Below are 11,947 nucleotides of genomic sequence, written 5' to 3'. Positions count from 1 at the left end.
ATTTCAAGATTTAAATACAAATAAATAAATTAAAATGTATTTTGCCTTTGAACTTAATCTTTCATTGTATTTCAAGATTTAAATAAAATAAATAAATAATACAATTAAAAACAAATATATTTTCTATTTTGCCTTTGATCTTAATCTCTAATTGTATTTCAAGATTTAAATAAAAAAAAATGCTATTTTGCCTTTGATTTTAATCTTTCATTTCATTTCAAGATTTAAATAAAAGAAATAAATAATACAATTAAAAAAATATATATTTGTGGCAGGATGAGGCTCGACTCCAGAGGTTGGTAAAACACGTCTTTATTCCGTGACAGCGGAATCCAACTGACCAAAAGAACTGTCAGTTGACAACTGTAAACTAACACACGTTGCTAAGCAACCAAATAAATGCTTGTGACCACGCCCCCTTCCATACAGTCCTGATGGGTGCGAGGTCCGTTATTGTGTCCGCCACAATATATTTTACATATCAGTTTGCGTTTTTAACCTAAAATATTCAATCTTACATCAGCTGTAGGATAAACAACTAAACAAACAAGATATTGTTTTATTAGTAGCTCAAGAGACCCGTTTAAAGTATATTTAACACGGATATCTAATCTCTGAGGAGAAATATACTGCAGATTTAACTTTCAGTTTCGTTACAAACCTCAGTGGGTCAGTTTCACCTGGATACAGGTGACGACGACGCTCAGGGTGAATTCTCATTGGATCAGAAGGAAACTGGCAGCTTTATGTTCTCTCTCCTCCCTGACTTCTGTCAGATCCCCTCTCCAACAGAGAGGAGATCAACTACAACAACGCGTTTCAAAAACTTGAAATAATCTGCACCACGATGCTGAGACTCGTTTTCTTGATTCTCTTCGGAGTTCCCGCTGTCACGGCAGGTGATTTAGAAATATATTTTATTTTATTTTGTATCTAGCCTATACATATAACATACATGGAGATGGGTGGCTTTTGAGAATACATGCATTTTAGATGAGATTGTGATCTACATCAGCTGTTTAATTCCCCCCTGAAAGGAAATGATGAGGCTGATACCCTGAAAACTAAAATATCATTCGTTTCTTCCTGCAGTGACTCACTCTCTGAAGTATTTCTACACTGGATCCTCTCAAGTCCCAAACTTCCCAGAGTTTGTGGCTGTTGGATTAGTAGATGATGTTCAGATGTTTCGCTATGACAGCAACACCAAAAAGGCAGAAGCTAAACAGGACTGGATGAGCAGAGTCTCAGAGAAGGATCCCCAGTACTGGGAGAGAGAGACTGAGAGGATGGCAGGTACCCATCAGAGCTCCAAAGTCAGCATTGAAACCCTAAGGCAGCGCTTCAACCAAACTGGAGGTTAGTTTCTGTTTCTCTGTTTATTGTAAATGTGTTTTTGTATCATCATGTGCTAGGAAGTACCACACACACTTAGAAAGAGACTTTTGTTTATTTTGTTTTGTTAGAAACACATGAGTCAGAGTTTAAATAATAATGATCATGTTTTAGCTCAACTACAAACATGGTCATGACTCCAGAGGAACTGACGTCCTTGTGAGGACAGAGACAACCAGCTCCTCCTTTTGTGTCCTCACATGAAAAATAACACATTTATGAACCTCAACTACAGGACAACATGTAAAATAGTTTCTTTGATTTAAGATTTAAAGGTTTAAGCTGAATTTGTACATCTGAAAATAAAATGAACCAGTGAGATTCCATCAGCTTTACTTTGTGTGTTTACAGTCATCAACATATAAACTGTTGATCTATTCGATTCATTTCTTTTCCTTTGGACTGCTCCCTTCAGGAGTCGCCACAGCGAACCATCCGTCTCCATCTAACCCTCCACATCCTCTTACACACCGACTAACTTCCTGTCGTCTTTCACTACATCCATAACCGTCCTGACAGTTCCAACCTCATCATCCTTCCACCGGTAGATTCACTTTCCCTCAGAACCATAATAGTCTGGTCTCCCTGAGTTTCTGTCCAAAACGTCTGACGTGCGTCGTCCCTCTGATGTTCTCATCCCTGATCCTGTCAGTCCTGTCAGTCCCAAAAAGAAAGTCCACATTTAAACTTCTGCTGCTTCCAACTCGTCCTCCTGTCTTTTCCTCGGTGCCTCCGTCTCCAGAACAAACATCACTAATATTAACCAAATATTAACCGTCAATTATTTTGATGAGGAGGAGGAAATACCAACAGATTCAGTTTTCTCAGTTATGAAAATATCTTGCTTTATTTCCTTTAGATAGAAAAATGTAAAATGTTCTTTTGTCTTTTGGAGGATGTGAGTCACTTGCTCTTTATTTTCTCACATGTAACAAATACGTAATGAGAAAAGAGGATTTGCATGAAAAAAAGAATCAGTTCAAAATGTACATGGACTCAATTTGTTGAATTTATACATTTGAATTGATAAAAAGAGAGAACAATAGTTTTATTGGGGCTCATAAATGTTTAGTGAAGCAGAGATTTTCATCTGCTATCTCGTTATTTTGAGCATTTATTAAAACATCTGTTCTAGTCGGTCTGTTCACAGAACAAAAATGAGACGATAAGATGATTTCTAACTTTGTAGTTTCTTACATATTAAATGTTGACGGGTTAGATGTGAACTTCTGCTGGAGCTGAAGCACCAGCAGGTGACGGAGGACATGAAGAGATCATGAAGAGATCATGAAGAGATCATGATACAATCCACCTGAAAAAACAGACAAACATTCTTCTGGTAGCAACTAAAAGTAAAAGTACATGAAGTGTCAGTAAAGATGCTACTCAGCAGTTAAACAGTAAATACTCACTAAAGCAGCGTTTTCTACAACTGAAAACAGAACTTGTTGTTCACCTCCTACAGAGGTTGCGTAAAAGCTTCAACTTTTATCTGGCAGAAACAAACTTCCAGATTCACCAACAAGCAGCCAACGATGTTGATCACCTGAAGGATGTAAAAGTTCTTTCAAAATAAGTGAAACTGATTATGAACTGTTTATTGTAAAGTTCACGTCCTTGTTTGTTGTGATCGCCATATGAAAAGAATTAAGAGTCAAGAAAGTTTTTCTCCGAATTTCTCTCTCTGAATTTCTACCTTAAAATATGAAATAAAGACCATATTTTTTTCTACCATTTTAAAAAGAAAACCTTTTTTATTTTCAGAGATTCTGAAATAAGCAGGTGGAGAAGTTTCCTTCTACCTGGACTTTAGTAATATTTGTTTGTTTTTAACATTAAAACTCATTATTATAGTGTAAAATGTACATTTAATTGGTTTGACCGTTTTTATCTACAAATTTAACAACTAGTTTACATGAACTCTGCTGATCAGTTGTTCATCTATAATAAACACGTAGTTGAACTTCACTTTATCTCAAATTAACCTTATTTAACTGCAGTTTGTTTATTATGTAATAAACATATTCACTGCTGAAATTATTAGTTACTGAAATTATTTCAGTAACCAATAATTTCAGAGAAGTTACTGTTAGTTACTTTATCAACCATAGTGTTGTGGGAAATAATAATGAATAAAATGTTGAATTACTCAGAATAATAATCGTAGTTCTTTTATTTATAGAATAAAAATAATGTTTAGTGATCAAGCTCTGGATCGAAGTTGTTCTTTTGTCCTTCAGAGGACGTTTCTAGAAAACCTTCAGGACCGTTTAGTCTGACAGGAAGATAAATGTTCAATTTATTTTATTTAAGGAGATGTACCATTAAATCTGTGTGTGTTGGTTCCTGAAGTTAACATGAAGTTACATCATCTTCATTTTTGTAGATTCACTGTGTTTGTGAAGTCAGTGTTTGAAGTTAAGAGAGAATTTAAACCTGTTTTTTTCTCTAAAACATCCACAAAGTAAAATCCCAGCCGGCAGCGTAATTAAAAAAAAAACATTTTTTGTTGTATTAGCACATATTTGAGTTTGCAATATATAAATGATTAATAAATCTCTGAGATCTCAGTGTTTCATTTCAGACTTTGATTCTGTTTCTCAGGTGTTCACATTCTCCAGAGAATGTATGGATGTGAGTGGGACGATGAAACTGGAGACGTTAAAGGTTATAACCAGCATGGTTACGATGGAGAAGACTTTGTAGCTCTGGAGCCAAAGAAGATGGAGTCATGGATCGCTCCAACACCACAGGCTGTAATCACCAAACATAAGTGGGAAAATGACAGAGGTTTGATGGTACGGAGGAAGAACTATTTGACCCAGTTTTGTCCTGAGTGGGTGAAGAAGTATGTGAACTATGGGAGGAGATCTCTGATGAGAACAGGTAGAGTCACATGACCTGGCAATTTAAATTAATACAGTTTTTAATTACTTGATATCTTGTTGAACGTTTTACTATATGAATAACTGAATGCCTAATTATACATTAATTTACACATGTTTCATTCGTTCACATCTCCCGTTTTCTCAACTTCTCAACATCTCTTCATTTGTCTTTTTTTTCCCCTCACTATCACATTTCTTATTTGTTACTCCGAGCATTAAAACCTACACAATCCATAACTCGACCGTTTAAACTACATTATACATAACTAATTACTGGTGAATTGCTAAAAAACAATACAGAATCTATAATCCATGTTGTGTTTCCTCTGCAGAGCGTCCTTCAGTGTCTCTCCTCCAGAAAACATCCTCCTCTCCAGTCAGCTGCCACGCTACAGGTTTCTACCCCAACAGAGCCGAGATGTTCTGGAGGAAGGATGGAGAGGAGATCCATGAAGGTGTGGACAAAGGAGAGATCCTCCCCAACCACGACGGGACCTTCCAGATGACTGTTGACCTCAGACTTCCATCAGACTCATCTGAGGACTGGACCAAGTATGAATGTGTGTTCCAGCTGTTTGGAGACAAGGACGACATCACCGAACTGGACCGAGGACGGGTCCGGTCCAACGAACGTAAGACTGAACTGAAATTGAAAAACACAGTTTAGATCAGTGTAATAGAGCTGGAGTGTACGATCAGCAGTTCATAAACCCCTGATGTACAAAATTACATTACTTCCAGGATTTAGAGATAAACCTTTATAGTTCTTTACTTTTTTTTTGTTATTCAGGTTGAGTTTTAATGGATTGAAATTATTTTATAAATAAAATCATGAGTCTCTAAAAGAAGATCAGAGCATGAGACTTTACGTGAAATCAAACTGAAGTTTTCAGCTGCAACATTTGTTCAACTGTTGAAACATTTTACAAGATCTTAGAGGCTGTTAAATAAATGGATGAACACATATGTGCTATTAAATTTCATATTTCAGCTTAAATGAGGTTTAATAGCTAAATGTAAATGTGCCAACAGAAAGAAATGTAGAAAATATTAAAATTTCTTCGTGACTGTCACCAGTTCAGTTCATGGATGTTTGTTTAATAATCAGGTTATTTATCCGTTTTCTCAACAGCGAAACCAAACGACATGATCGTCCCCATCATTGTTGCTCTGGTTGTTCTCGCTGCCGTGGTTGTCGCTGTGGTTGTCGGAGTTGTTCTTTACAAAAAGGAAGTTCTTCCTTGTAAAAACAACGGTAAGAAATATTTGTAATCTGTCTTTCAGTATATTGATTTTAGACTTTCAGTTGATATTTTTATTGTCAATGTAAAAGTGAAAAATATGTAAATAACGAGTTAGCAAAACAATTTTTTACCAAACAATAAGAAGTGTAAGCACTGCTAGAATCAGAAAAACATTTGCAATAGAATATGAATCATGATGTCTAGAGGTTTTTGAATTGGAGCAACTAAAATAATGTGTACTTTCTTTCGATTTCAGACACACGTTCTCCGTCTCGTAAGTAAACCTTGTTGTTTTTTGTTTTTTTATCCACTCATCTCCAATGAATCTTTTTTTTCTGCAGCTTCAGATGTTTGTTTTAGATTCAGATGTGAATTAACTTTATTCTTCTTAAGCTTCTTCAGCTGAGAGCCAAGAGAGCAACGAGAAGATGCTTCCTAAAGCCTGAATAACAAACAAAAACCCGAAAACAGTGAGTTCATTTATGTGTTGAACAAAATATTAAAAGAGCAATCACAGAATGTTGTTATAGATTGGAAATGATACATGCATTATTTTTTGATCGGCATTCAAAATTATTAAAAAAATATTTAGATAAATTATGTTTTTCTTATTTTGGTATAATATGAATAGTGAAAATTTCTCTAAAATATTTTGAAATATTTGCAAATCAAATAAAACTCCCTCTATGTTCCTCTGTGGAGAAAAATAACAGGTTAGCAGGTTCTGTGATTGTAAATGAATCGACTGAGTTGACTGGTTTTACTTTATTTTTTTGGTTTTGGGTTTTTACTACTTATCAATGAATCATTCACAATTATTGATGATGCACAGTTACACGTGCACAAACATCTGCATGAATTTATTCCTTGTGTCTATTATCTGTATCATTAAGGTCTGACTTCATCATAATATCAATCATAAATGTGTAAACTGGAGATTTTAAACATCAGTCGACTGTGTGACTCCTGATAAACGTCCCGTGTGATCTGATCAGATGGAGGTCGTCAATAATCTGCTCGTCTCACTGGAATAAACAAGAAATTATTCACGTTTTGATTGATTTTGACAACTAACTTCATTTAGTTACCACTCAAAAAAAAGAAAGTATCAATTTGCCTTATTAGCTTTTCCAATTTTGTAAATATTCAGATGTATATATCTTTTCTGTCACGTAAACAGGGTTGGATATTGATTGATTTGATTTGGCCTGGATAGATGAGGTCTTATTTTATTTAAATGACTTTAATAAACAATGTTTATTAATTAAAATCTCTTCTTTTTGGGATTTATTGAATGAATATCAGTCAAGTTGTTCTGGTTTTCTTCACCATGTAACTTTATTTTTAATTTAAATAAAGTCCAATATTCCAAACTTCTGTCTTCTCATAATTTCACATAAAAAGACGACACATACACATGAAGGAGTGGATTTATAGTTTCATAAATAATGGTGCTCTGATCTGTAGATCAGTGGTTCCCAAACAGTGTGCCGCGGCACACTGGTGTGCCTTGAGGAAAGTCCAAGTGTGCCGTGGGATTTTGTGACAACCATAGCCTACTGCAATATAGTATACAACTAGACAAAAATAATTTTAATTTACTATATACTACTTATAATGCACTCATTCCATAATACAGAGGCAAACTCTTTATCTAAAAACTATTTTAAAAAATCCTCCTGAAATGGGTGTGTTTGATGCAGCCCAATTTGATAAAGTTTAAATATTTTTGTGAAGTATTTTGTTAATAAATATTTCATGAGTAGAATAGTTGTCTTTGTCATATCTTATGTGGCATTAGTAAATAATAAACTTAACAGATAAACAGATGATATTAGTGATAACACGTGTTATAAGGCTATTTTGCACAATAGGTGTGCCTTGAAATTTGTATTTGTCCTTTGGTGTGCCTTGGGCACAGAAAGTTTGGGAACCACTGCTCTTGAGAACCAGCGTTGGTGACCCCTGATCTAAACCGAGGAAGCTGCGTACCACTGATGCATATTCAACAGACTCCTGATGCTCAACAGATGGCTAAAAGCCTTGTGTGCTGAACAATCAGGGGACTTTATTGACAACTACAATATTTATGGCAACACAGACATCTTTTTAAGGCAGACACATTCTGTGCTAATAAATCTGGGACACAGCAGTTCACCTCAAACCCTGCTCAAGGTTTCTTCCTCCTAAAGGAGTTTTTCTTTTTCCACTGTTCGGCTTAAGGTTTTTCTCCGACTAGGGGAGTTTTTACCTGCCGTTGTTTAGGAAATAATTTCTCGGGACTCATGTTCTGGGTCTCTGGAAAGTACCTAGAGACAGCTTGTATTGTAATAGACACTATATAAATAAAATTGAATTGAACTGAATTCTAGTAATACTGGTTTTGCTTTAAAACATTAACTGTTGCATTTAATGTTGTTAAAATGACTCAGACCTACATTTCACTGCATTTAATACATCTATAACTGAGCATATGACAAATACACTTTGAATCTTAAATCTCATTATTTTAATATGTATATTATCATTATTTATGACCTGCCACTAATCTTTTTATGTATAAGTTAGTTCAAATAATGTCAGTAATAATGTCAGTAAAGGACTGGGTCTTCAGATTTTCAAATATCATATCTGGCTAAGACACTTCTTGTGAAATATGATTCAAATTTATGGTAAATAACGTAAATACTACTGGATTAAATTGATGCAAGATGAAATGTGCTTTACTAATCTGAAAGGAAATAGAATAACTGCTGTGCAAATACAGATATCCATTTATTTTATTCATTTATTTATTTATTTTTAAAGAATAGAAGAATGTTAAACAAGCAACAAATAAGACACACATAACAGTTTCATATCATTTGTCTGAATGTGCGTAGAGCACGACCTTATACATCTCAGAATTAATTTGACTACTTCTGTCTGCAGTCACATCACCAGTGAAACACCAGGGAGCCCGTTTCATTAGCAGTCATACATGTCCATACCATAATGCTGCCTCCGCCGTGGTTGACACGTTACGTGGTCTGCTTTCGATCATGAATTGCTCCTTTCTTTCTTCCAGTCTTTTTTCTCCCCATCATTTTGTTCCAAGTTCATCTTGGTGTCATCTGTCCACAGAAGTAGATGTCAGAACACGGAAGTCTTCTTCTTCTGTAAAGTCTGGCCTGACCTTCCTGATCCTGAATGATTCCTGTGTTTTTCTCATGTTGTAAAACCTCTGGGTTTGCATTCATGAAGGCCTCTACTTCTCCAGACGACTCTTAACTTCATCTAATGATGTGAAGGGTTTTTCTTCATAAAGAAAAGGATTCTGAAATCATCCCGTTTGTCTTCAGGGATATTTTAGGTCTTGTAATGTTGAGCTCACCAGTGCTTTGGGTCTTTTTAGGAATGTACTGTTGGTTTGGCCACAACCCTGATGTGTTTACGTCTTTGTTATAGATTTATGTTTATTCTTTTAGCCTTACACCTGGTTCTTCTGTGGTGCAGATGGACTGTGGTTTGTTGAGCTCCATCCTTAGTGTGACCTCAGATCCCACCTGGAGCCGGGGAGTTTGTGAACACCGCCTGTTCGGCTGGAATCATGAGATTATACATTTATCCAAAGGTTGCATCATCATCTGAGGATCACGTGGCAATTTGCCTTTTTAAAGACGTGTTTCCAGCCATGTCTCGTTCCTTTCTGCTATTAAATATAAGAAAAGGATGTGGTATCAGAAAAAGAAACGCACCAGATTCTACATGCTCCCCTTCATATCTGACATCCTGCCAGCTCGATCTGCTGCGTGTGAACTGACGTTGCTGCAGTTGAGCAGCAAAGTGATATTATTAACGAATATTAACGAACACAATATAATAACGCCACAATATTAACGAAGTGACCAACTTCCGGTATGGATGGAAATATGGCGGCACCCTTGTCGGCCATCTTGCCTGCAGCCAGGTACTCTTGTTTTAAATTGATTAATAAAATGTATCCAACTGCTGAATTCTTGAGACATAGATTTAAATTTGAAGTTGACTCCTGTGTTTTTTGCAATGAATCGGAAGAATCACTTGATCACATGTTTTTATTTTGTCCTGTCTCAAACATTTTTTGGCAAGAAATTAGAAATTGGCTATCTCTACCGTCATGGTATCAATCATTAATATGTGTGCAGACAAGGGAAAAAAAAAAAAAAAAAAAAAAAAAGAAATTGTCTATCTTTAAAAATGAATGACATTCCAAATTTAGAAATCGTTAACATTATTTGTTATATAGATACTATTGACAAATCACTGTCCTTCTTAGTTAATGTCATTCTCTTACTGGCTAAATAAATATCACGTACTGTTGTAAGTGGAGAAAAATGAAGCTTCTTTCCATCTTTTTATTAATGATTTCACAAGTTTTTTGTTTCTTTAAAAAATATTAAGTCAAATAACTGCAAAAAAATGTGTAACCGATATATCAAAGTATCTTTTATTTTAAGTCTCTTTCCGAAATGTTGATGCTTTTTGCTTTAAAATGCCTTTCTGTTCCTTTGTTTTAACTTTATTTGTCTCTTATTTTTGTTTATATGTCTCTTGTTCAAAAAACCTCCAGGATGTTCTTTTTTCTTATATTTCCTCTACTGGTAGTTTTGTATAAAGTGTGTTTTTCTTGTTTAAAAAATTATGTTCAATAAAAAAAAAAAAACAAAAAAAAAAACTAATGTTTCCTCAAATGAATTTTGTAATTTTGAAAATGTTGAATAAAGTTTGTTTAAAAAAAAAAAAAGACGGAGCAGGACCGTACCACTGCGCCTGCGCCGTGAGGGGGGGGGCCGTACCACTGCGCCTGCGCCGCGAGGGGCGTGGTTTCCTCCGGACCGTACCACTGCGCCTGCGCCGTGGGGGGGAGGGGCGTACCACTGCGCCTGCGCCTTGGGGGGCGTGGTTTCCCCGGACCGTACCACTGCGCCTGCGCGGCGGGGGGATGTTGTGACAGCAGTAAACCAGTACCAGAACCAGAACCAGTACCGGCAGCAGAGACGGAGCAGAACCTGCAGATCCTCCTCTGACCCGATGAAACCGAGCCCAGGCCTGTAGTTCGTGAGTATAAACCTGTAACCTCGGTGCTGCTGCTCGTTAATCCGGACCGGGAGGTTTAATTCACCTCCAGGAAGAATCTCCAGCTAGTGTTTAATCTAGCTAACCTGCTAACGGCTAACGGACCTGGTTCTGAACCAGAACCTGAACCTGGTCAGTTTAATTAGGTTTAATCACCTGGTTAATCACCTGGTAGTTAGGGGGGGAGTCGTGACCGATGCAGTCGGGCTGGGCCTGTGACGTCATCTCCTGCTGTCACCCTGATCGCACCTGATCAATACTGATCAGTCACCTGCCAGGTCACTCTTGATCAATGTCTGATCACCCCTGATCATTCCTGACTGATAACTGATCAGTCAACTGCCAGGTCACACCTGATGGATAACTGATGGATAACTGATCAATATCTGATCAATCCTGATCGATATTTGATCAAACCTGATCAATCCTGATTGATAACTGATTGATACCTGATCAATCCTGATCAAACCTGATCACTCCTGATTGATAACTGATTGATACCTGATCGATAACGGATCACTCCTGATTGATTGATTGATTGAATTTATTTATTTAAAACAGGGATAATGCACAAAAAAAAACATTAATCTTGTAAAACAAGAAGAGATGCTTTGAGCCAGGTTATAGCAACAATTGCTAATTTCCGCCTGTAGTCCCTGGGCAGGTAAAGTGCTAAACAGATACAATGTTAAGATTTATTGAAATAAGACATAATAACCATAATATTTAAAAAAATGGACAGAATGCACTAATACATAAACGGTCGATCGATAACGGATCACTCCTGATCGATAACGGATCACTCCTGATCGATAACGGATCACTCCTGATCGATAACGGATCACTCCTGATCGATAACGGATCACTCCTGATCGATAACGGATCACTCCTGATCGATAACGGATCACTCCTGATCGATATTTGATCAGTCCTGATTGATATCTCCTTGATCAGGTTTCTGCATTGATTATCACTAAACGTGTCGTGTTCCTTCGGCCAATGGAAATTAACCTTTTGGCTACAATTGGGAGCATTTATATTTTTAAAATGTTCATTAATGAACATTAATTAATGTACATGTTAAAAATGTAAACGCTACATTAATGAACATTAATGAACATTAATGTTCATTAATGTCCCTCTATAACAAATACATGCAAAAGAAAGGAAGATCCTGAGATCATCAGGATTTCCTAATCCAGGATTCAGATCAGAACGTGTTAATGTGACTAATTTCCTGTTAACAAACGTCAGGGTTGGTCATGAATGAAACTCAGAGCAGAAATGATTCAGACTTCTATCTATTACCAAGAAACATCTGTA

At 36.3% G+C, this 11,947-nt stretch overlaps 3 protein-coding genes across 12 annotated transcripts in view; 2 read left to right on the top strand and 1 right to left on the bottom strand.

Moving 5' to 3' along the window:
- The window catches only part of LOC133460143 (RNA-binding protein Nova-1-like), a 434,537-nt gene that overhangs the window by 190,829 nt on the left and 231,761 nt on the right, over nucleotides 1-11,947 (bottom strand). The window lies entirely within an intron of this gene.
- On the top strand, nucleotides 773-6,855 carry LOC133460141 (H-2 class I histocompatibility antigen, Q9 alpha chain-like). The gene is made up of 7 exons (XM_061740696.1): nucleotides 773-899; nucleotides 1,093-1,359; nucleotides 4,000-4,281; nucleotides 4,616-4,915; nucleotides 5,416-5,538; nucleotides 5,784-5,801; nucleotides 5,921-6,855. The coding sequence occupies exons 1-7, from the start codon at nucleotides 848-850 to the stop codon at nucleotides 5,971-5,973; spliced, it is 1,095 nt and encodes a 364-aa protein (XP_061596680.1). The 5' UTR covers nucleotides 773-847; the 3' UTR covers nucleotides 5,974-6,855.
- Nucleotides 10,463-11,947, top strand: part of LOC133460137 (synaptojanin-1-like) — a 99,036-nt gene continuing 97,551 nt past the window's right edge. For all 10 annotated transcript variants that reach the window (XM_061740682.1, XM_061740683.1, XM_061740684.1 and 7 more), the window contains exon 1: nucleotides 10,463-10,606. The gene's annotated coding sequence lies outside the window, so the exon portion shown is untranslated. The remainder of the gene's footprint in view (nucleotides 10,607-11,947) is intronic.

Source organism: Cololabis saira, chromosome 14 (genome assembly GCF_033807715.1).
Source record: "Cololabis saira isolate AMF1-May2022 chromosome 14, fColSai1.1, whole genome shotgun sequence".
In the NCBI taxonomy this organism is placed as follows: domain Eukaryota; kingdom Metazoa; phylum Chordata; class Actinopteri; order Beloniformes; family Belonidae; genus Cololabis; species Cololabis saira.
This window is presented reverse-complemented; position numbering and strand designations above follow the sequence as displayed.

What these genes read in the sequence shown, in the direction of transcription:
- LOC133460141 (XM_061740696.1), top strand. Translation starts at nt 848, where the DNA reads ATGCTGAGACTCGTTTTCTTGATTCTCTTCGGAGTTCCCGCTGTCACG. An exon ending in AGTTCCCGCTGTCACGGCAG is followed by an intron (nt 900 to 1,092) that starts GTGATTTAGAAA and finishes TTCTTCCTGCAG; the next exon opens with TGACTCACTCTCTGAAGTAT. An exon ending in GCGCTTCAACCAAACTGGAG is followed by an intron (nt 1,360 to 3,999) that starts GTTAGTTTCTGT and finishes TCTGTTTCTCAG; the next exon opens with GTGTTCACATTCTCCAGAGA.